This window comes from Oncorhynchus gorbuscha, linkage group LG02, assembly GCF_021184085.1.
Source record: "Oncorhynchus gorbuscha isolate QuinsamMale2020 ecotype Even-year linkage group LG02, OgorEven_v1.0, whole genome shotgun sequence".
Lineage (NCBI taxonomy): Eukaryota > Metazoa > Chordata > Actinopteri > Salmoniformes > Salmonidae > Oncorhynchus > Oncorhynchus gorbuscha.
Genome location: NC_060174.1, coordinates 18,237,027 through 18,262,630, shown reverse-complemented (window position 1 = coordinate 18,262,630; position 25,604 = coordinate 18,237,027). Strand labels below are relative to the sequence as shown.

General features: G+C 44.3%; 1 protein-coding gene across 1 annotated transcript; it reads right to left on the bottom strand.

Annotated features, from left to right (window-relative positions):
• Window positions 1-6,300: 6,300 nt before the first annotated feature.
• On the bottom strand, window positions 6,301-24,528 carry si:ch73-40i7.5 (amyloid-beta A4 precursor protein-binding family A member 3). The gene is made up of 11 exons (XM_046303277.1): window positions 24,176-24,528; window positions 22,466-23,634; window positions 19,803-19,833; window positions 19,538-19,683; window positions 18,924-19,010; window positions 10,022-10,210; window positions 9,428-9,607; window positions 8,605-8,817; window positions 7,499-7,618; window positions 6,938-7,078; window positions 6,301-6,820 (listed from the first exon to the last, which is right to left on the bottom strand). Exons 2-11 carry the CDS (start codon window positions 23,516-23,518, stop codon window positions 6,749-6,751), a joined length of 2,232 nt encoding a protein of 743 aa, XP_046159233.1. The 5' UTR covers window positions 23,519-23,634; window positions 24,176-24,528; the 3' UTR covers window positions 6,301-6,748.
• Between the last annotated feature and the right edge of the window lie 1,076 nt (window positions 24,529-25,604).

The window sequence follows — 25,604 nt, the reverse complement described above, 5'->3', positions numbered from 1 at the left end:
TTTCTAAGCAAACAGCTGGAGGCAGGGCTTTCTCCTATAGAGCTACATTTTTATGGAACGGTCTGCCTACCCATGTCAGAGACGCAAACTCGGTCTCAACCTTTAAGTCTTTACTGAAGACTCATCTCTTCAGTGGGTCATATGATTGAGTGTAGTCTGGCCCAGGAGTGTGAAGGTGAACGGAAAGGCTCTGGAGCAACGAACCACCCTTGCTGTCTCTGCCTGGCCGGTCCCCCTCTTTCCACTGGGATTCTCTGCCTCTAACCCTATTACAGGGGCTGAGTCACTGGCTTACTGGGGCTCTCTCATGCCTTCCCTGGAGGGGGTGCATCACCTGAGTGGGTTGATTCACTGTTGTGGTCGTCCTGTCTGGGTTGGCACCCCCCCCCCCCCCTTGGGTTGTGCTGTGGCGGAGATCTTTGTGGGCTATACTCAGCCTTGTCTCAGGATGGTAAGTTGGTGGTTGAAGATATCCCTCTAGTGGTGTGGGGGCTGTGCTTTGGCAAAGTGGGTGGGGTTATATCCTTCCTGTTTGGCCCTATCCAGGGGTGTCCTCGGATGGAACCACAGTGTCTCCTGACCCCTCCTGTCTCAGCCTCCAGTATTTATGCTGCAGTAGTTTATGTGTTGGGGGGCTAGGGTCAGTTTGTTATATCTGGAGTACTTCTCATGTCCTATTCGGTGTCCTGTGTGACTCTAAGTGTGCGTTCTCTAATTCTCTCCTTATCTCTTTCTTTCTCTCTCTCGGAGGACCTGAGCCCTAGGACCATGCCCCAGGACTACCTGACATGATGACTCCTTGCTGTCCCCAGTCCACCTGGCCATGCTGCTGCTCCAGTTTCAACTGACCTGAGCCCTAGGACCATGTCCCAGGACTACCTGACATGATGACTCCTTGCTGTCCCCAGTCCACCTGGCCATTCTGCTGCTCCAGTTTCAACTGTTCTGCCTTACTATTATTCGACCATGCTGGTCATTTATGAACATTTGAACATCTTGGCCATGTTCTGTTATAATCTCCACCCGGCACAGCCAGAAGAGGACTGGCCACCCGACATATGCTCTCTCTAATTCTCTCTTTCTTTCTCTCTCTCGGAGGACCTGAGCCCTAGGACCGTGCCCCAGGACTACCTGACATGATGACTCCTTGCTGTCCCCAGTCCACCTGACTGTGCTGCTGCTCCAGTTTCAACTGTTCTGCCTTTATTATTATTTGACCATGCTGGTCATTTATGAACATTTGAACATCTTGGCCATGTTCTGTTATAATCTCCACCCGGCACAGCCAGAAGAAGACTGGCCGCCCCACATAGCCTGGTTCCTCTCTAGGTTTCTTCCTAGGTTTTGGCCTTTCTAGGGAGTTTTTCCTAGCCACCGTGCTTCTACACCTGCATTGCTTGCTGTTTGGGGTTTTAGGCTGGGTTTCTGTACAGCACTTTGAGATATCAGCTGATGTACGAAGGGCTATATAAATAAATGTGATGATTTTGATTTGATTCAATATTCATCAACATATTTAGTTCACTATTCCGCAACGTTTTGCTATTGTGTGCCCTTATAAACTCTGCAAAAAAAGAAACATCCCTTTTTCAGGACCCTGTGTCAAATCAAATCAAATCTAATTTTATTTGTCACATACACATGGTTAGCAATGTTAAATGCGAGTGTAGCGAAATGCTTGTGCTTCTAGTTCCGACAATGCAGTGATAACCAACAAGTAATCTAACTAACAATTCCAAAACTACTGTCTTATACACAGTGTAAGGGGATAAGGAACATGTACATAAGGATATATGAATGAGTGATGGTACAGAGCAGCATACAGTAGATGGTATCGAGTACAGTATATACATATGAGATGAGTGTGTAGACAAAGTAAACAAAGTGGCATAGTTAAAGTGGCTAGTGATACATGTGTTACATGTGTTACATAAGGATGCAGTCGATGATGTAGAGTACAGTATATACGTATGCATATGAGATGAATAATGTAGGGTAAGTAACATTATATAAGGTAGCATTGTTTAAAGTGGCTAGTGATATATTTACATCATTTCCCATCAATTCCCATTATTAAAATGGCTGGAGTTGGGTCAGTGTCAATGACAGTGTGTTGGCAGCAGCCACTCAATGTTAGTGGTGGCTGTTTAACAGTCTGATGGCCTTGAGATAGAAGCTGTTTTTCAGTCTCTCGGTCCCAGCTTTGATGCACCTGTACTGACCTCGCCTTCTGGATGATAGCGGGGTGAACAGGAAGTGGTTCGGGTGGTTGATGTCCTTGATGATCTTTATGGCCTTCCTGTAACAACGGGTGGTGTAGGTGTCCTGGAGGGCAGGTAGTTTGCCCCCGGTGATGCGTTGTGCAGTCCTCACTACCCTCTGGAGAGCCTTACGGTTGAGGGCGGAGCAGTTGCCGTACCAGGCTGTGATACAGCCCGCCAGGATGCTCTCGATTGTGCATCTGTAGAAGTTTGTGAATGCTTTTGGTGACAAGACGAATTTCTTCAGCCTCCTGAGGTTGAATAGGCGCTGCTGCGCCTTCTTCACGACGCTGTCAGTGTGAGTGGACCAATTCAGTTTGTCTGTGATGTGTATGCCGAGGAACGTAAAACTAGCTACCCTCTCCACTACTGTTCCATCGATGTGGATAGGGGGTGTTCCCTCTGCTGTTTCCTGAAGTCCACAATCATCTCCTTAGTTTTGTTGACGTTGAGTGTGAGGTTATTTTCCTGACACCACACTCCGAGGGCCCTCACCTCCTCCCTGTAGGCCGTCTCGTCGTTGTTGGTAATCAAGCCTACCACTGTTGTGTCGTCCGCAAACTTGATGATTGAGTTGGAGGCGTGCGTGGCCACGCAGTCGTGGGTGAACAGGGAGTACAGGAGAGGGCTCAGAACGCACCCTTGTGGGGCCCCCGTGTTGAGGATCAGCGGGGAGGAGATGTTGTTGCCTACCCTCACCACCTGGGGGCGGCCCGTCAGGAAGTCCAGTACCCAGTTGCACAGGGCGGGGTCGAGACCCAGGGTCTCGAGCTTGATGACGAGCTTGGAGGGTACTATGGTGTTGAATGCCGAGCTGTAGTCGATGAACAGCATTCTCACATAGGTATTCCTCTTGTCCAGGTGGGTTAGGGCAGTGTGCAGTGTGGTTGAGATTGCATCGTCTGTGGACCTATTTGGGCAGTAAGCAAATTGGAGTGGGTCTAGGGTGTCAGGTAGGGTGGAGGTGATATGGTCCTTGACTTTCAAAGATAATTCGTAAAAATCCAAATGACTTCACAGATCCTCATTGTAAAGGGTTTAAACACTGTTTCCCATGCTTGTTCAATGAACCATAAACAATTAATGAACATGCACCTGTGGAACGGTCTTTAAGACACTAACAGCTTACAGACGGTAGGCAATTAAGGTCACAGTTATCAAAACTTGACACTGTTATAATCTCCACCCGGCACAGCCAGAAGAGGACTGGCCACCCCACATATGCTCTCTCTAATTCTCTCTTTCTTTCTCTCTCTCGGAGGACCTGAGCCCTAGGACCGTGCCCCAGGACTACCTGACATGATGGCTCCTTGCTGTCCCCAGTCCACCTGACTGTGCTGCTGCTCCAGTTTCAACTGTTCTGCCTTATTATTATTTGACCATGCTGGTCATTTATGAACATTTGAACATCTTGGTCATTTTCTGTTATAATCTCTACCCGGCACAGCCAGAAGAGGACTGGCCACCCCACATAGCCCGGTTCCTCTCTAGGTTTCTTCCTAGGTTTTGGCCTTTCTAGGGAGTTTTTCCTAGCCACCGTGCTTTTACACCTGCATTGTTTGCTGTTTGGGGTTTTAGGCTGGGTTTCTGTACAGCACTTTGAGATATCAGCTGATGTACGAAGGGCTATATAAATAAATTTGATTTGAAGAGGCCTTTCTACTGACTCTGAAAAACAGCAAAAGAAAGACGCCCAGGGTCCTTGCTCATCTGCGTGAACGTGCCTTAGGCATGCTGCAAGGAGGCATGAGGACTGCAGATGTGGCCATAAATTGCAATGTCCGTAAAGTGAGACGCCTAAGACAGCGCTACAGGGAGACAGGACGGACAGCAGATCATCCTCGCAGTGGCAGACCATGTGTAACAGCACCAGCACAGGATCGGTACATCCAAACATCACACCTGCGGACGGGTACAGGATGGCAATAACTGCCTGAGTTACACAGAGAACGCACAATCCCTCCATCAGTGCTCAGACTGTCCGCAATAGGCTGAGAGAGGCTGGACTGTGGGTTTGTGGGCCTGCTGTAAGGCAGGTACTCACCCGACATCACCGACACAAACCCGCTGGACCAGACAGGACTGTCAAAAAGTGCTATTCACTGACGAGTAGCGGTTTTGTCTCACCTGGGGTGATTGTTCGGATTCTGGTTTATCGTCGAAGGAATGAGCCGATGCCTGTACTCTGGAGCGGGATCGATTTGGAGATGGTCTGGGGCGGTGTGTCATAGCATCATTTGACTGAGCTTGTTGTCATTGTAGGCAATCTCAACGTTGTGCGTTACAGGGAAGACATCCCCCTCCCTCATGTGGTACCCTTCCTGCAGGCTCATCCTGACATGACCCTACAGCATGACAATGCCACCAGCCATACTGCTCGTTCTGTGTGTGATTTCCTGCAAGACAGGAATGTCAGTGTTCTGCCATGGCCAGCGAAGAGCCCGGATCTCCATCCCATTGAGCACGTCTGGGACCTGTTGGATCGGAGGGTGAGGGCAATTCCACCCAGAAATGTCCAGGAACTTGCAGGTGCCTTGGTGGAAGAGGGGAGTAACATCTCACAGCAAGAACGGGCAAATCTGGTGCGGTCCATGAGGATATGCACTGCAGTACTTAATGCAGCTGGTGGCCACACCAGATACTGACTGTTACTTTTGGTTTTGACCCCCCCTCCCTTTGTTCAGGGACACATTATTCCATTTCTGTTAAGTCACATGTCTGTGGAACTTGTTCAGTTAAATATTTTTTTTAAACTGTAGAGGTAGAGCAACAAGACATATCACACAATACCATTAGAGAAACATCCTATAATACATGGTTTAGTCACACATATCCCCAGTCCATAATCAATAAACAATGGCAATTGCCAGGGATAGATTGATTTTAATAAAACATCCAAAACTGCAGTCATTGAAAACATTTGTTTCTAACGCTAAGTTACCTTTGATTCTGCAAATACAGAAGTCAACGTTATGAATTCTTCCAGGCACTGAAATGGGAATAGGGAATGGCATGCAAAATACATCTTTCAGCATTTTAATAGTACACCGTTCAGAGATACAGTGTAATAATTTAAAACTCATTTAGTCGCCAGTTGACGTGCATGTTAGTCAATGACATTGTCTAGCCCTAAAAAAAGAAAAAAAAGAGATGCTCTGCTTTTTTGACACCACACTACAAAAAGCAAGTTCTGCAGGCTCTAGTTTTGTCTAATCTTGATTATTGTACAGTAGTGTGGTCCAGTGCTGCAAGGAAAGACCTAGTTAAGCTGCTGCTGGCCCAGAACAGAGCGGCACGTTTAGCTCTTAATGTAATCAGAGGGCTGATATAAATACTATGCATGCCAGTCTCTCTTGGTTAAGAGTTGAGGGGAGACTGACTGCATCACTTATTTTTTATAAGAAACAGTGTTGAAAATCCCCAAATTGTTTGCATTGTCAACTTACACACAGGTCTGACCCACCAGACATGCCACCATGGGTCTTTTCACAGTCCCCAAATCCAGAACAAATTCAAGAAAACGTAGAGTATTATATAGAGCCCTAATTGCATGGAACTTCCTTCCATCTCATAATGTTCAAATGAACAGCAAACCTGGTTTCAAAAAACAGATAAACCAACACCTCTCCCCTATTTGACCTAGTTTGTGTATGCATTGACATGTAGGCTACATGTGCCTTTTTTTAAATGTATGTAGTTCTGTCCTTGAGCTGTTCTTGTCTAATGATGCTCTGTATTATGTTTTGTGTGGACCCCAGGAAGAGTAGCTGCTGCTTTTGCAACAGCTAATGGGGATCCTAATAAAATACCAAAATAGAATGAGGCGGGAAGCACGAAACAAGAGATATTTTCCTTAAGTAAGGCTTCTTTCCATTAACTCAAGTTCAACGGAGGCACATCTGCAACTAAAGAGCAGTGGAAGAAGACAATTGTACGTACTCATCCTGTTCCTGTTAAGATGCTTAGTATAGTCGAAAAATAACTTAACTTTTCCTATTGCCAATCTTAGTTATCATTTGCTTTAAAAACATCTCAAATATAAACTGCGTTTTATTTATTTTTTTAAATCTAAATGTGCTGTATCATCATGTAATTCCAACATACATACATCAAATATTCTGTACAGGTGGAGAACCCCTTTATGTGTATCAATAGCCAGCTGATACAGTACAATTGCATATGGGGAGAAAAAAATAGAATGAGGCTGCGAGTGAGCATGTGTATAGTTGGAGAATGGCCTGTGTATAGTTGGAGAATGGCCTGTGTATAGTTGGAGAATGGCCTGTGTATAGTTGGAGAATGGCCTGTGTATAGTTGGAGAATGGCCTGTGTATAGTTGGAGAATGGCCTGTGTATAGTTGGAGAATGGCCTGTGTATAGTTGGAGAATGGCCTGTGTATAGTTGGAGAATGGCCTGTGTATAGTTGGAGAATGGCTTCCGTATAGCTCATTTGCTTGTGAGCGCAGCAGCACTCTTCTCCGTTCTCTCAGAGAAATACTGGCGTATCTTGTCCCGTTAGAAGGCGATATGTAGAGGCTGGCATTGTCTTCAAGTGAATCTGTTCAGAAAGATGAGCAGTTATGAATGTCAAAGCTAATAAAGAGAAAGTAGGCTTCTTGAAATTAAAGTAAGTGTTAAATCTAGCACTTCTGATTTGGGGTGGAAATCCTCTCACCTCCCCGACTGCGTTAGTCAAAATGTGGATGATCTTCTCGTGAGGAGTGGCTACCACACTCTGCCCGTTGATTTCAATGATGCGGTGTCCAACCCGGATGCCACCTCTCTCCGCAATCCCTCCACGCATCAGACTGCAGATCTGCTCAAGGCAACATGGGTATGAGAAAGATACAGAATGAAAAGATACGCGAGAGAGTTGAGGTGATTGAAGGTTGTGAAGCTATGAAAGTGGGCAATTTACCCTTTTTGCTTTACTACTATGGACTTTCATTAAATGGATGCTGTACAGGTACTATTCAATTGAAAAAATCAGTTTCAGACCACATTGATTTCAGATTAATTTTATTGAAGACCATTTTCGCAGTGAGAAACAAAAAATAATCTCAAATGCATATTACTCACTACTGACTGGACAGGGCCTGACCCAAATAAATATAGACATAAATAAAACATTAATAAACGGAATGTTAGATCCTGTCTGGCAGTTGAATACATATACATCGTTTTTATTTTAATAAAAATGTAGAGTAAAATGATATACAAAGTAACTGTCACTTACAATACCGTCCTCCACACTGAAGCCCAACTGAAATTTTGGGTCCGGTCGCTTGATTATAGCCATGGTGACGGGAGGGCAGTGGACAATACTGAGCTTCACCTCGGCTTGGTTTTTCAAATCCTTTTATAAAAACAAAAAAAGGGGGGGATCATACAAATACTGGAGAGATTCCTGAAACATACATTTCTATGTCACCTTAAAGTATCCATTCACTATCTAACTGCATTATGTGCTCCGTACATGAAGAAAGGCATTCACAGAATGGGTATTGTGTGTGTGCATCCGTGCATGTGCGGAACACAGAACATTAGGTGAAGAACTCCAACATCCTACCATCAAGTCCAACCGCATGCCGAAATGATACTTTAGAACGCAAACATTTCCACCAATTGATCTCACGTCACCCGCATCAGTCTATGCCAGGGATCATCAACTAGATTATTTTCTAGGGTAGATGGTCAAGGGGCCGGGCTGCAAATTGACCGGAAGCCCAAAAAGATATAATCTGTCTTTCAAACCTTGATTACATTTGTATATGATCATACACTGAGTATACAAAACATTAGGAACACCTGATATTTCCATGACAGACTGACAAGGTGAATCCTGTTGAAAGCTGATGCCATATTGATGTCACCTGTTAAATCCACTTCAATCAGTGTAGATGAAGGGGAGTGGACCGGCTAAAGAAGGACATTTAAAGTCTTGAGACTATTGAGACATGGGATGTGTGTGTGCCATTCAGAGGGTGAATGGGAAAGACAAAATATTTATTGCCTTTGAACGAGGTATGGTAGTAGGTGCCAGGCGCATCAGTTTGTGTCAAGAACTGCAAAGCTGCTGGGTTTTTCAAGCTCAACAGTTTACCGTGTGTATCAGGAATGGTCAACCACCCAAAGAACATCCAGCCAACTTCACACAAATGTGAGAAGCATTGGAGTCAACATGGGCCAAATAAAAATAACCTGTGGGCCGCCAGTTGGGGAACCCTGCTGTATGACTTCAGCAATACAGCACCATCTAGTGTGCATTCTACAAACTACATGAGACAGCCAACAGTCACAGGAACTAATGAAACACAGATGCACAACACAACCCCCTCTTACCCGTATGATACTCTGGCAGGTGGTTATGGGGAGGCCCACAAGGCTGGTGCTATTGACAGACATGATGCGGTCTCCAATGCTGAGGGCCCCGCAGCGCTCTGCAGGGCCACCGTGGAGTAGGTTGGCCACCACCACCGTTGGAAGGATGGACCCCCAGCCTGACTCCACCACCGCCACCCCCACTATCTCCCCGGGAGCCTTGGAGATGGACACCTGGACAGACAGCAGGAAGGTGGTTTAAGAGAAAGATGGAATTTCATCTGGGTGGTGTTCAGTAGGGAAACAAATTTCAAGATGTAAAACAGATGACAAGTTCAGAGAGTAGCTAACCCGATTTAAACATGATTTTATCTTAACGCTACACAACATTGATGTACATTTCACTAAAATCATGAAATGTATGGATCTGTTTCATCAGTGTCTTGAGCAAAAGAGTAAGTGGCTGTTGCATAGTGTAAAACCACAAATACCTCTGGTTTATTAAGGACAATATTATCTCCATGAACAACCAAATGTTAAAACAGATTGTTATCTAGGCAAGTACTTCCCAAAGCTCTCATCAGGGATCACCAGATGTTTCACACATTTGTTGTTTCCCTGAATTGGCAAACCTGATTCGATTAGTTAAGGGCTTGGTGATAGTTGACTAATTGAATCAGTAGTGCCAGTTTAGTGCTACAAACAATATGTGAAACGTCTGGTGGTCCCCAAGGAGAGGGTTGAGAATCCCTGCAGGGAGGAATACCGCATTTGTAGACCTACATTTAAAAGGACACCCCGGCTGGTCCTAACAACAAGGTGCTGAAATTGAGTGTTACTGTACCTCTCTGATGTTATCTGAATCAGAAAAGTGCACCAGGTCTCCGTTGTAGAGCTCCTGTGTGCCCAAGTAGTCACTGTACTCGCTGGGCTTTAGCTCGCTGGCCTTGATGCCGTTGGCATGGAGGAACTGCTGGTAGGCCACACCGAAGGCCTGGCCAATCGCCTGGGCGATTACCTGTGCCTACATGCAGGAAAGTGACAGTGAGTCAGTGGGCGTGTTCAGACATGTTTCAGACTGGCAGCCAACAGTATTGTAATCCTTTACATACCTGTTCCTTCTCACAGAGTAGTTCAAGTAGACAAAATAGGCTGTGGCTAACGTATTATTAAACCGAACCTTAACCAATAATAATCTAATGAACTGCTAATTAGTGTTTCCTCCTGTTAATTGACTCCTAGCATAGGCTGTTTCTTTCTGTATTCAATAAAGCTGGTTTACCTAGTTGCTTAGGCAAAACAACTACAAGTTGGCTCAAGTACTGTAGAAAAAGACTGGCACCGGAACTAAAATAACAGTTCAACCTAATTATTTTCAACAAAAAAACACAAAACATATTGAACATAAAGTTGTATGGTTTCCACTTGGCTGACTCACATCATCGGAGTTAAACACATGGCAGATCATGCAGCACTTTTTCTGTGGACCGGGGGAGTTGGCCCCGGTGGGGTTCTCCTCCTGGCCTTTACGGCCCACGGCCGGCTTCCTGCGGGCCATCAGGACCACGATGCTGCCGATGTCTGCGATGTAGGAGATCATCTGGAGAGGGTGGTCCATCATGGCCTCCTATAGGAGAAGCAGGAGGGATGAATGTATAGAAACTGTTTACTAACACTATTTGGTCTTTTTTAATTATTCTTTATTTAACTATGCAAGTTTGTTAAGAACAAATTCTTATTTACAATGACAGCCTACCAAAAGGCAAAAGGTCTCCTGCGGGGAAGGGGGCTAGGAATAAAAATGTATCAAATAAAAAAATATAGGACCACACACATCACGGCAAGAGAGACAACACTACATAAAGAGAGAGACCTAAGGGGCCTCCCGGGTGGCGCAGTGGTTAAGGGCGCCAGCTGTGCCACCAGAGACTCTGGGTTCACGCCCAGCCTCTGTCGTAACCGGCCGCGACCGGGACGTTCGTGGTAGGGATATACTTGTCTCATCGCGCACCAGTGACTCCTGTGGCGGGCTGGGCGCAGTGCACGCTAACCAAGGTTGCCAGGTGCACAGTGTTTAATCCAACACATTGGTGCGGCAGGCTTTCGGGTTGGATGCGCGCTGTGTTAAGAAGCAGTGCGGCTTGGTTGGGTTGTGTATCGGAGGACGCATGACTTTCAACCTTTGTCTCTCCTCAAATCAAATTTTATTTGTCACATACACATGGTTAGCAGATGTTAATGCGAGTGTAGCGAAATGCTTGTGCTTCTAGTTCCGACAATGCAGTAACCAACAAGTAATCTAACTAACAATTCGAAATTGTACACAGTTAAGGGGATAAAGAATATGTACATAAGGATATATATGAATGGTACAGAGCAGATACAGTAGATGGTATCGAGTACAGTATATAAATATGAGATGAGTATGTAAACAAAGTGGCATAGTTAAAGTGGCTAGTGATCCCGTACGGGAGTTGTAGCGATGAGACAAGATAGTAGCTACTAAAACAATTGGATACCATGAAATTGGGGAGAAAAATGACAAATTTTTAAACATTTAAAAAACAGAGAGAGACCTAAGACAACAACATAGCATGGTAGAGACCCAACAGCACAAAGGGCAAGAAGGTAGAGACAACATCATGCAAAGCAGCCACAACTGTCAGTAAGAGTGCCCACGATTGAGTCTTTGAATGAAGAGATTGAGATAAAACTGTCCAGTTTGAGAATTTGTTGCAGCTCGTTCCAGTCGCTAGCTGCAGCGAACTGAAAAGAGGAGCGCCCCAGGGATGTGTGCGCTTTGGGGACCTTTAACAGAACGTGACTGGTAGAATGGGTGTTGTATGTGGAGGATGAAGGCTGCAGTAGATATCTCAGATAGGGAGGAGGGAGGAGTGAGGCCTCATTTAGAAATGAGTATCAATCAGTGGGTCTTGCCACAGATATACAGAGATGACCAGTTTACAGTGGTGTATAGAGTGCAGTGACGTGTCCTATAAGGAGCATTGGTGGCAAATCTGATGGCCGAATGGTAAAGAAAATCAAGCCGCTCAAGAGCACCCTTACCTGCTGATTTATAAATTACGTCTCTGTAATCTAGCATGGGTAGGATGGTCATCTGAATCAGGGTTAGTTTGGCAGCTGGGGTGAAAGTGGAACGATTACAATATAGAAAACCAAGTCTAGATTTAACTTTAACCTGCAGCTTTGATATGTGCCGAGAGCAGGACAGTGTACTGTCTAGCCATACTCCCAAGTACTTTCATGAGGTGACTACCTCAAGCTCTAAACCCTCAGTGGTAGTAAACTCATTTTACCAAACCACATGACCTTTGTTTTGGAGGTGTTCAGAACAAGGTTACGGGCAGAGAAAGAATGTTGGACATTAAGAATACTGTGTTGTAGAGCATTTAAAACAAAATCCAGGGAGGGGCCAGTTTAGTATAAGATTATCATCTGTTCATAAATGGATGAGAGAGCTTCCTGCTTGAGCTACAGTGGGGCAAAAACGTATTTAGTCAGCCACCAATTGTGCAAGTTATCCCACTTAAAAAGATGAGAGAGGCCTGTAATTTTCATCATAGGTACACTTCAACTATGACAGACAAAATAAAATGAGAAAAAAAAAATCCAGAGAATCACATTGTAGGATTTTTAAATGAATTTATTTGTAAATTATGGTGGAAAATAAGTATTTGGTCAATAACAAAAGTTTATCTCAATACTTTATCATATACCCTTTGTTGGCAATGACAGAGGTCAAACGTTTTCTGTAAGTCTTCACAAGGTTTTCACACACTGTTGCTGGTATTTTGGCCCATTCCTCCATGCAGATCTCCTCTAGAGCAGTGATGTTTTGGGGCTGTTGCTGGGCAACACAGACTTTCAACTCCCTCCAAAGATTTTCTATGGGGTTGAGATCTGGAGACTGGCTAGGCCACTCCAGGACCTTGAAATGCTTCTTACGAAGCCACTCCTTCGTTGCCCGGGCGGTGTGTTTGGGATCATTGCCATGCTGAAAGACCCAGCCACATTTCATCTTCAATGCCCTTGCTGATGGTAGGAGGTTTTCACTCAAAATCTCACTATACATGGCCCCATTCATTCTTTCCTTTACAAGGTTCAGTCGTCCTGGTCCCTTTGCAGAAAAACACAGTAGGTATGGTGTTCTTTGGATGCAACTCAGCATTCTTTGTCCTCCAAACACGACAAGTTGAGTTTTTACCAAAAAGTTATATTTTGGTTTCATCTGACCATATGACATTCTCCCAATCTTCTTTTGGATCATCCAAATGCTCTCTAGCAAACTTCAGACTGGCCTGAACATGTACTGGCTTAAGCAGGGGGACATGTCTGGCACTGCAGGATTTGAGTCCCTGGGCGTAGTGTGTTACTGATGGTAGGCTTTGTTACTTTGGTCCCAGCTCTCTGCAGGTCATTCACTAGGTCCCCCGTGTGGTTCTGGGATTTCTGCTCACCGTTATTGTGATCATTTCGACCCCACGGGGTGAGATCTTGCGTGGAGCCCCAGATCGAGGGAGATTATCAGTGGTCTTGTATGTCTTCCATTTCCTAATAATTGCTCCCACAGTTGATTTCTTCAAACCAAGCTGCTTACCTATTGCAGATTCAGTCTTCCCAGCCTGGTGCAGGTCTACAATTTTGTTTATGGTGTCCTTTGACAGCTCTTTGGTTTTGGCCATAGTGGAGTTTGGAGTGTGACTGAGGTTGTGGACAGGTATTTTATACTGATAACAAGTTCAAACAGGTGCCATTAATACAGGTAACGAGTGGAGGACAGAGGAGCCTCTTAAAGAAAAAGTTACAGGTCTGTGAGAGCCAGAAATCTTGCTTGTTTGTAGGTGACCAAATACTTATTTTCCACCATAATTTGCAAATAAATTCATTAAAAATCCTACAATGTGATTCTCTGGATTTTTTTTCTAATTTTGTCTGTCATAGTTGAAGTGTACCTATGATGAACATTACAGGCCTCTCATCTTTTTAAGTGGGTGAACTTGCACAATTGGTGGCTGACTAAATACATTTTTGCCCCACTATGTTGTTGATGTAAATTGAGAAGAGAGTGGGGCCTAGGCTCAAGCCTTGGGGTACTCCCTTGGTGACAGGCAGTGGCTAAGACGTTGTTTGGACGTTATACACTGCACTCTGAGGTAGTTAGCAAACCAGACCAAAGACCCCTCAAACACCAATACTCCTTAGCCAGCCCACACGAATGGAATGATCTACCGTTTCAAAAGCGTTGGCCAAGTCAATACATATAGCAGTACAACATTGCTTAGAATCAAGGGCAATGGTGAAATCATTGAGGACCTTTAAGGTTGCAGTGACACATCCATAACCTGAGCAGTAACCAGATTACATACCAGAGAGAATACTATAGACATCAAGAAAGCCAGAATTGATTGACAAGTTTTTCTAACACTTTTGATAAACAGGGCAAAATAGAAATAGGCCTATAACATTTAGGATCCGCTTGATCTCCCCCTTTAAATAAAGGACGAACCGTGGCTTCCTTTCCAGGTCCATACCCAAACAGTTCGAACTTCTAATTTAAAAATGAATCTCTCCAGAAATAAGTCTCTCACTGTTGCCGCCTGCTACCGACCCCCCTCAGCTCCCAGCTGTGCCCTGGACACAATTTGTGAATTGATCGCCCCCCATTTAGCTTCAGAGTTGGTTCTGTTAGGTGACCTAAACTGGGATATGTTTAACACCCCAGCAGTCCTACAATCTAAGATAGATGCCCTCAATCTCACACAAATCATCAAGGAACCCACCAGGTACAACCCTAAACCTGAAAACAAGGGCACCCTCATAGACATTATACTGACCAACTGGCCCTCCAAATACACCTCCGCTGTCTTCAATCAGGATCTCAGCGATCACTGCCTCATTGCCTGTATCCACTACGGGTCGCCAGTCTAACAACCACCCCTCATTACTGTCAAACGCTCCCTAAAACACTTCTGCGAGCAGGCCTTTCTAATCGACCTGGCCCGGATATCCTGAAAGGATATTGACCTCATCCAGTCAGTTGAGGATGCCTGATCATTCTTTTAAAGTAACTTCCTCGCCATCTTAGATAAGCATGCTCCGTTCAGAAAATGCAGAACTAAGAACAGATATAGCCCTTGGTTCACTCCAGACCTGACTGCCCTCGACCAGCACAAAAACATCCTGTGGCGGACTGCAATAGCATCGAATAGTCCCCGCGATATGCAACTGTTCAGGGAAGTCAGGAACCAATACACGCAGTCAATCAGGAAAGCAAAGGCCAGCTTTTTCAAGCAGAAATGTGCATCCTGTAGCTCTAACTCCAAAAAGTTCTGGGACACTGTAAAGTCCATGGAGAACAAGAGCACCTCCTCCCAGCTGCCCACTGTACTGAGGCTAGGTAACACGGTCACCACCGATAAATCCATGATAATCGAAAACTTCAACAAGCATTTCTCAACGGCTGGCCATGCCTTCCTCCTGGCTACTCCAACCTCGGCCAACAGCACCCCCCACCGCAGCTACTCGCCCAAGCCTCCCCAGCTTCTCCTTTACCCAAATCCAGATAGCAGATGTTCTGAAAGAGCTGCAAAACCTGGACCCGTACAAATCAGCTGGGCTTGACAAACTGGACCCTCTATTTCTGAAACTATCCGCCGCCATTGTCGTAACCCCTATTACCAGCCTGTTCAACCTCTCGTATTGTCTGAGATCCCCAAGGATTGGAAAGCTGCCACAGTCATCCCCCTCTTCAAAGGGGGAGACACCCTGGACCCAAACTGTTACAGGCCTATATCCATCCAGCCCTGCCTATCAAAGGTCTTCGAAAGCCAAGTCAACAAATAGATCACTGACCATCTCGAATCCCACCGTACCTCCTCCACTGTGCAATCTGGTTTCCGAGCCGGTCACGGGTGCACCTCAGCCACGCTCAAGGTACTAAACGATATCATAACAGCCATCGATAAAAGACAGTACTGTGCAGCCGTCTTCATCGACCTGGCCAAGGCTTTCGACTCTGTCAATCACCATATTCTCATCGGCAGACTCAGTAGCCTCAGTTTTTCTAATGACTGCCTTGCCTGGTTCACCAACTACTTTGCAGACAGAGTTCAGTGTGTCAAATCGGAGGGCATGTTGTCCTGTCCTCTGGCAGTCTCTATGGGGGTGCCACAGGGTTCAATTCTCGGGCCGACTCTTTTCTCTGTATATATCAATGATGTTGCTCTTGCTGTGGGCGATACCTTGATCCACCTCTACGCAGACGACACCATTCTGTATACTTCTGGCCCTTCCATGGACACTGTGCTAACTTCCAAACGAGCTTCAATGCCGTATAACACTCCTTCCGTGGCCTCCAACTGCTCTTAAAGGCTAGTAAAAACCAAATGCATGCTTTTCAACCGTTCCCTGCCTGCACCCGCACGCCCGACTAGCATCACCACCCTGGATGGTTCCGACCTAGAATATGTGGACATCTATAAGTACCTAAATGTCTGGCTAGAGTGTAAACTCTCCTTCCAGACTCATATCAAACATCTCCATTCTAAAATCAAATCTAGAGTTGGCTTTCTATTTTGCAACAAAGCCTCCTTCACTCACACCGCCAAACTTACCCTACTGACTAAAACTGACTATCCTACCGATCCTCGACTTCGGAGATGTCATCTACAAAATAGCTTCCAATACTCTACTCAGCAAACTGGATGCAGTTTATCACTGTGCCATCCGTTTTGTTACTAAAGCATCTTATACCACCCACCACTGCAACCTGTATGCTCTAGTCGGCTGGCTCTCTCTACATATTCGTCGCCAGACGCACTGGCTCCAGGTCATCTACAAGTCCATGCTAGGTAAAGCTCCGCCTTATCGCAGTTCACTGGTCACGATGGCAACACCCACCCATAGCACGTGCTCCAGAAGGTGTATCTCACTGATCATCCCTAAAGCCAACATCTCATTTGGCCGCCTTTCCTTCCAGTTCTCTGCTGCCTGTGACCGGAACGAATTGCAAAAATCGCTGAAGTTGGACTTTTATCTCCACCACCAACTTCAAACATCTGCTATCTGAGCAGCTAACCAATCACTGCAGCTGTACATAGTCCATCGGTAAACAGCCCACCCAATTTACCTACCTCATCCCCATACTGTTTTTATTTATTTACTTTTCTGCTCTTTTGCACACCAGTATCTCTACCTGCACATGACCATCTGATCATTTATCACTCCAGTGTTAATCTGCTAAATTGTAATTATTCGCCTAACTCCTCATGCCTTTTGCACACAATGTATATAGACTCTTTTTCTACTGTGTTATTGACTTGTTTATTGTTTACTCCATGTGTAACTCTGTGTTGTCTGTTCACACTGCTATGCTTTATATTGGCCAGGTCGCAGTTTAATTTTTATTTATTTTTTTAACCAGGCAAGTCAGTTAAGAACATTCTTAATTTCAATGACGGCCTGGGAACAGTGGGTTAACTGCCTGTTCAGGGGCAGAACGACAGATTTGTACCTTGTCAGCTCGGGGGTTGTTCAAACTCGCAACCTTCTGGTTACTAGTCCAACGCTCTAACCACTAGGCTACGCTGCCGCCAGTTGTAAATGAGAGCTTGTTCTCAACTAGCCTACCTGGTTAATTAAATAATTAAAATAAAGTTAAAATAAAATGGGAACCTCCCTAGAGAGAAGATACAGGTTAAAAAGGTCAGAGATGGGCTTGGCGAAGATGGGGGCAACAACCTTAAAAAAGAAAGTTCTAAACCATCTGACCCAGTTTAACTTCATAAGGCTTCAGGGGCAGTATTGAGTAGCTTGGATGAAAAGGTGCCCATTGTAAACGGCCAGCGCCTCAGTCTCAGTTGCTAATATATGCATAGTATTATTAGTATTGGATAGAAAACACTCTAAAGTTCCCAAAACTGTCAAAATATTGTCTGTGAGTATATCAGAACTGATATTGTAGGCGAAACCCTGAGGAAATTCAAAACAGGAATTGGCTTCTATTTTGAAAACTCCATGTCCCATAGCCTCCCTTTGCTCTATTTAAAGGGATATCAACCAGATTCCTCTTCCTATCACTTCCTCAAGGTGTCAACAGTCTTCAGACATAGTTTCAGGCTTTTATTTAGAAAAATGAGCCAGATAGATAACATTGGGTCAACATTGCGTCACATGAGTTTTGCTCACGCAACTGAGTTTGGACAGCTATTGCTTTTCCCTCTCCTACTGTGAAAGACAATTGCGGTTGATATATTATCAATTATATATTTTTAAAACAACCTGAGGATTGATTATAAAAACGTTTGCCATGTTTCTGTGGACATTATGGAAACTATTTGGAATTTGTCTGCGTTGTCCCCCTCTTTCCTGTGGATTTCTGAACATAACGAGACAAACAAACTGAGGTATTTTGGATATAAAAATCATCTTCATGGAACAAAAGGAACATTTGTTCTGTAATTGGGAGTCCCGTGAGTGAAAACATCCGAAGATCAAAGGTAAACGATTAACTTGATTGCTTTTCTGATTTTCGTGACCAAAGTACCTGATGCTAAGTGTACTTAAGGAGCTCCTTTAGCACCTCGGACTCAGTGACTGCCTGCAAGGAGAAACTTTGTAGCAGGGCAGGGGGAAAAAGAGTGAGAAGCATTGGGGATAGTCGCATTAGAAGGGGTGGGAGATTAGGAAATGTTGGACGGGCAAGGAGGCATTTCTGAGTCAAATAGGAATCCTGACTTAATGAAGTGGTGATTTAAAGAGCTCAGCCATGTGCTCCTTGTCAGTAACAACCACATCATCAACATTAAGGGACATGGGCAGCTGTGAGGAGGAATGTTTATTCTTCAGGTCTTTAACCGTTTTCTAGAATTCCTTGGTGTTAGACCCACAGAGAGAGAACTGCTCCTTAAAGTAACTAACTTTGGCCTCCCGGATAGCCTGAGTGCACTTATTTCCCAATTGCCTGAACAAGAGCCAGTCAGCATGTGCTGAGTCTTTCGCCAAAAGCAATTCTTGAGGTGGAGGAACTCTGCAAGATCACGGTCAACCCAGGGGCTGAACCTTTGGGTGTAAGTTTAACACTAATGAAAAAAATCCATGATAGATCCATTCCCACTGGGCCTAACAACAAAGATGGCCAGGCTAGTTTAACAGTAACCACTATATATCTAGGACCAGCCAGCCATTAAGTAGGGAAAAAGCTGAAAAACGGTCACAAAATTAACTTGCCTTTCAACTGTATAGGCTGAGTACGACGCAAATTAGAGACACTTTTATTCAAGGAATGACCTTAGCTACTTTGTCATTCATTTAAACCAAACCTGTGTGTCTGCGCTGAGGACCTTGATGCGCTGAGTGGAGATGAAGAGATCCACCTCAGTCATAGGCTGAGACTCTCCCTCTGGGGCCTGGAGAAAGACAAGAGCAGATGTTTTGATGACACAATCTAAAGCAGATCACCGCTTTTTAGCAGAATGATCTGTCTGACCCATTCTGGCACTTATGGCCCCCCCACTTCCCACTTATCCCAGTCAAAGCTGCTCTCTAGCCTGGCACCCCAATGGCGGAACAAGCTTCCCCCTAACGTCAGGACAGCACAGTCCCTGCCAATCCTCCGACCACGTCTAGAAACCTACCTCTTCAAAAAGTAGAAGGGAAAAAAACACCCTGCCATTGAACTTGCGCCTTTCTTTTCTTACTAGCACTGACTTTGCAGTCATAGATGCGTTATTGAGGAAAAGTTTTACTGTAGCACCAACCCACAGCGGGGGAAAAAAACAAGGTTCTGCCGCAGCACACTCTAAACCCTAGCAGTCTCAATCGACTGAGATATGTGGTTGTCTTACCTTGCTACCTTAAGATAAATGCACCAAATTGTAAGTTGCTTGGGATAAGAGCATCTGCTAAATGACTAAAAGGCCAAAAGTAAACTTACTTTGATCCTGTCCACAGCCTCTTGGGCCTGTTTCATTCGGGCGTTGGTGGAAGGGTTCTTGTCAGACTTGAGCTGGGTGGAGCCCAGGTACTTTGCCCCAAATATGACCCCATCCAGGAGGTCATCTGGGTCACAGGGGCCAGGCACTGACACAAAAACAAGTGACTTATCAGAAATGTATTACTATTGTTATTACTGCTATTATTATTATTGAGATTCCAATAAAAGAAGCACAGAAGTTTTACATAGCCTATGTTTAGCTTACCATCTTTATAGGCTGGGTGGTCCTCTGTGCCCTGTAAGTGAAGAGGTCAATGATAATTGAACAAAGTAAAAGACACAGCTCATTTGAACCAATCAATCATCAGCAAAATAATTGATACTTTACTAGAGGTCGACCGATGAATCGGAATGGACGATTAATTAGGGCCGATTTCAAGTTATCATAACAATCTGTATTTTTGGACACCGATTTAAATATATATATATATATTTTACACCTTTATTTAACTAGGCAAGTCAGTTAAGAACACATTCTAATTTTCAATGACGGCCTAGGGTTGGTGGGTTAACTGCCTTGTTCAGGGGAAGAACGACAGATTTTTACCTTTGTTTTTGCAACCTTCTGGTTACTAGTCCAACTCTCTAACCACCTGCCTTACATTGCAATCCACGAGGAGACTGCGTGGCAGGCTGACTACCTGTTACGTGAGGGCAGCAATAAGCAAAGGTAAGTTGCTAGCTAGCATTAAACTTATCTTATAAAAAACAATCTTAACATAATCACTACTTAACTACACATGGTTGATGATATTGCTAGTTTATCTAGCGTGTCAAATAATCGCGCATTTGCGGAAAAAAGCACTGTCGTTGCAACAATGTAACCAAACCATAAACATCAATGCCTTTCTTTAAAATCAATACACAAGTATATATTTTTAAACCTGCATATTTAGTTAATACTGCCTGCTAACATTAATTTCTTATAACTAGGGAAATTGTCACTTCTCTTGCATTCCATGCAAGCAGTCAGTGTATATGCAGCAGTTTGGGCCACCTGGCTCATTGCGAACTGTGTGAAGTCCATTTATTCCTAACGAAGGCCGTAGTTAATTTGACAGAATTGTACATAATTATGACATAACATTGAAGGTTGTACAATGTAACAGCAATATTTAGACTTAGGGATGCCATCCGTTAGATAAAATACGGAACGGTTCCATATTTCACTGAAAGAGTTTCTGGATTCGACCATTTTAATGACTAAAGGCTCGTATTTCTGCGTGTTATTATGTTATAAATAAGTCTATGATTTGATTGAGCAGTCGTAGGCACCAGCAGGCTCGTAAGCATTCATTCAAACAGCACTTTTGTGCATTTGCCAGCAGATCTTCGCAATGCTTCAAGCCTATCAACTCCCGAGATTAGGCTGGTGTAACCGATGTGAAATGGCTAGCTAGTTAGTGGGGTGTGCTCTAATAGCGTTTCAAACGTCACTCGCTCTGAGACTTGGAGTAGTTGATCCCCTTGCTCTGCATGGGTAACACTGCTTCGATGGTGGCTGTTGTCGGTGTGTTCCTGGTTCGAGCCCAGGTAGGGGCGAGGAGAAGGACGGAAGCTATACTGTTACACTGACAATACTAAAGTGCCTATAAGAACATCCAATAGTCAAAGGTATATGAAACACAAATCGTATAGAGAGAAAGTCCTATAGTAACTACAACCTAAAACTTCATACCTGGGAATATTGAAGACTCATGTTAAAAGGAACCACCAGCTTTCTTATTTTTATTTGACCTTTATTTAACCAGGCAAGTCAGTTAAGAACAAATTCTTATTTTCAATGACGGCCTAGGAACAGTGGGTTAACTGCCTGTTTAGGGGCAGAACGACAGATTTGTACTCCAACCACTAGGCTACCCTGCCTCCCCAGGGTAGCCTAGTGCTGCCCCAGGGTAGCCTAGTGTTCTCAGCAAGGAACTTAAACCTTAGCATTTTTTAAACTTTTACTTTCTTCTCCAACACTTTGTTTTTGCATTATTTAAACCAAATTGAACATGTTTCATTATTTATTTGAGGCTAAATTGATTTTATTGATTGATTATATTAAACTAAAATAAGTGTTCATTCAGTATTGTTGTAATTGTCATTACAAATAAATACACATTTTAATTTTAAAATCAGCCAATTAAATCGGTATCTGCTTTTTTTTTGGTCCTCCAATAATCGGTATTGGCGTTGAAAAATCATAATCGGTCGACCTCTATACTTTACCGAACAAAAAATATTGTGAAGTGTTGGCCCCATGCTTCACGAGCAAAAGAAAAGATCACAGAAATCTTCCATACACACAAAAATTGTATTTTTGAAATGTTGTGCACAAATTGTTTTTTCATCCCTGTTAGTGAGCATTTCTTCTTTGCCAAGATAATCCCTCCACTTGACAGGTGTGGAATATCAAGAAACTGATTAAAAAGCATGATCATTACACAGGTGCACCTTGTACTGGAGACAAAAAGCCACTCTAAAATGTGCAGTTTAGTCACACAACAATATCACAGATGTCTCCAGTTGAGGATGCGTGCAATTGGCATGATGACTGCAGGAATGTCCACCAGAGCTGTTGCCAGAGAATTGAATGTTCATTTATCTACCATAAGCCGCCTCCAACATTGTTTAAGAGAATTTGGCAGTACGTCGAACTGGCCTCACAACCGCAGACACGTGTAACCACAACAGCCCAGGACCTTGGCTTCTTCAAGTGGGAGGGCCTATGCCTTCCCAGGCACACCCATGGCTGTGCCCCTGAGAGTAGGGTCTAATGAATTTTTAAATCGTTGAAATTGTTGCATGATGTTTATATTTTTGTTCAGTATTATAACACCACCATTAATCATTAATAACCATCTTTCAGCATGTCACACCTACCCGCTCACTGTTCTCTGCATCGTTGACCTCCTCTGGAGCCTCCTCCCCTAACTTCATCCACACAGGCTCTGGGACCTCATCCTCGGGGCTAGAGTCAACGGAGTCATCTATGTGGCGCAGCCGCCCGCTGTTCCCAAAGTGGTCCCAGAACCTCTCCCCGTCCTCCTGGTTGTAGGAGACAGACACCACCGCATCCATCTCTTCTCTCCGGGCCATGTAAGGAAGAACATGGGTATCAGAGGGACTGGGCTGGGGAATCCCGATCTCTGTACACTCCAGCAGCCCTAATAGGTCTCTCTGTTGACTCTCAGAGAACAGCAGCCCCGAGGCCTGGTTCAGGTTCTGCTCTGGTAGGAAAGGGCTGACGTCAGTCAACAGAGATGGGCCTGCAGGGTCAAAGTCTGAGGACTCAGAGAACGCTGATGGTGTAGGGTCAGTGATTGAGTTCCTGGGGAAAGGGCTTTCTCTGATGACTTGGAGTCGGTTCAACAGGTGGTGGATCCGAGTGTGGTCTTCGTCACCTGGTCTCCAGATCTCAACCTTCTCTTCCTCCACCACTCTTTCCTTTTCACAAGGATCCAGGACCCGTTCAGTTGGGGTTCTATCCTCAGGAGCAAAGTTGATTAGCTCCTCCCGGCTAACTGCCACAGGTAAAGCTACAGTGTCACTGGTGTCCAAGAGAGGTAGGGACTCACCTACTCCATCCACGGCAGATAGGGACTCACCTAGAACATTCTCTGGACTGTCCATAGAGACAGAGGAGGGAGGAAAGCTGGGATCATCCATCTCTTCCACTGACCCTGCTTCACTAGAGTCGTCTGACCTCCAGTCCAGAGGAGGGGGCTCTATCAGGTTAAAGGAGTCCAGGTCCTCTGATTCAGGGTGGGAAGCCTTGGAGGCAGCTTTATGTGACTGGCTTTGACTGTCTGGATCACCTACAGCAGGTCCACCACAAGCAGTGTTCTCCTGTTGAGGTGAGGAATCTGTTTGTTCCACCTTGTTTCCAGCAGGGCAATTATCGGCCTCCATTTTCTGGATAGGAGTACGGGTCATTGGCAACACATCAACAAGTTGACATGATAGAGACTCCACATACAAGCACCTTTCAATGACTTGTGGGGTGTTTCAGCAAAGGTTGAGCCATTTAAAGGGGTTACTATACTGCTTCACTGTGAAAGTAGACCATTTTAAAAACATACATTAAAATATATTACTTAATGAATAATAATTTATATTTACACCATCAAATTGCATATCGTCTAACACTATCCTACAGTAATCAAATTTGTAAATGCTTTTCACATCCCCCATTTATTGTGCAGGGGATAATGAAAGCACCCTGTTTTTGTCTTCATTGACCTATGTCCAAGAAATAAGTGCTGCTATATTGCTTCAGGCTCAAAGTACATGTTATGGTAATGTGACACCAAGTCCCCTTTGTGAAACGAGCCTGACAATACGGTATGTTTGTATTCGTATTAAGCTACTGTCGTCATTGTAAAATTTTCTCCATATTTCTCCAGAGCTAATTTGCTAACGTTAGCTTCATTTAGCTTAGCTAACGCGTTAGCAAGTATGGTTAGCTACTCAGCTAACTTTCAGCTAATTTACAGCCAATAAGCTTTAGTAATCTTCCTGCTGGTTTGCGAACAAGGACATTTAGGGCGATATTGGCAGTACCACCCTAACTGACATGATCCAGATGCTCACCCTGTTAAATTCTGGATCCGATGAATGCTTGAACTTTACTGCCACGGACGAAGTTGACGTGGCTGGGAACTCTTTTGCAACGAAACAAGTCGGCAATATAGCAGTGTCTTCGTAGTAATAGCTACACTTTTAACAACACTGTGCTAAGTCAATTAGCAGTACGTCTGTCTCGTGTATGAAACATAAAATGCTGCTGTTGTATGCATCTCTACTACAGAGTTACATAAAATGTTTCGGTGGTCTTCTCTCTGCCGCTACAAACAATGTTGACGTAGTGCGCATGCGTAAAACTGACTTAAGTCATGCTCAATCTATTGTCAAACTGAACTTCATACAGTGCCTTCGGAAAGTATTCAGACCCACTGACTTTTCCACATTTTGTTACGTTACTTATTCTAAAATGGAATAAACATTTTAAAATTATCTACACACAATACACCATATTGATAAAGCATAAACTGGCTTTTAGAAAATGTTGCTCATTTATTCAAAATAAAAAATATCAATAACTTATTACACAAGAATCCAGACCCTTTGCTATGAGCCTCGAAATTGAGCTCCGGTGTATCTTGCGTCCATTGATTATCCTTGAGATGTTTCTACAACTTGATTGGAGTCCACCTGTGGTAAATTCAACTGATTGAACATGATCTGGAAAGGCATACACATGTCACACAGTTGACAGTGCATGTCAGAGCAAAAACCACACCATGAGGTTGAAGGAATTGTCCGTAGATCTCCAAGACACAGATCTGGGGAAGGGTTCCAAAAAATGTCTGCAGCATTTAAGGTCCCTAAGAACACAGTGGCCTCCATTTTTAAATGGAAGAAGTTTGGAACCACTAAGACTCTTCCTAAAGCAGGCCACCTGGCCAAACTGAGAAATCGGGGGAGAAGGGCCTTGGTCAGGGAGGTGACCAAGAACCCGATGGTCACTGACAGAGCTCTAGAGTTCCTCTGTGGACATGGAATAACCTTCCAGAAGGACAACCATCTCTGCAGCACTCCACCAATCAGACCTTTATGGTAGAGTGGCCCGATGGAAGCCACTGCCCACTTCGAGTTTGCCAAAAGGTACCTTAAAGCCTCTCCAACCATAAGAAACCCGATTCTCTGGTCTGATGAAACCAAGATTGACCTCTTTGGCCTGAATGACTTAACGTCACATCTGGAGGAAACCTGGCACCATCCCTACGGTGAAGCATTGTGGTGGCGGCAGCATCATGCTGTAGGGATGTTTCTCAAATCAAATTTTATAGGCCACATGCGCTTGATTAGCAGATGTTATTGCAGGTGTAGCGAAATGCTTGTGCTTCTAGCTCCGACAGTGCAGTAATATCTAACAAATTACACAACATATACCCAATACACACAAATCTAAGTATAAATTAATTAAGACTATATACATATGGATGAGCGGAACGGACAA

Excerpts from the sequence above, each read along its gene's own strand:
- si:ch73-40i7.5 (XM_046303277.1), bottom strand. The coding sequence starts at position 23,518 with ATGACCCGTACTCCTATCCAGAAAATGGAGGCCGATAATTGCCCTGCT. Across the intron at positions 19,684-19,802 it reads CCACCCAGCCTATAAAGATG|TGCCTGGCCCCTGTGACCCA; the intron begins GTAAGCTAAACA and ends TTTTTGTGTCAG. Across the intron at positions 7,619-8,604 it reads CCTGCCAGAGTATCATACGG|GATTTGAAAAACCAAGCCGA; the intron begins GTAAGAGGGGGT and ends TTTTTATAAAAG.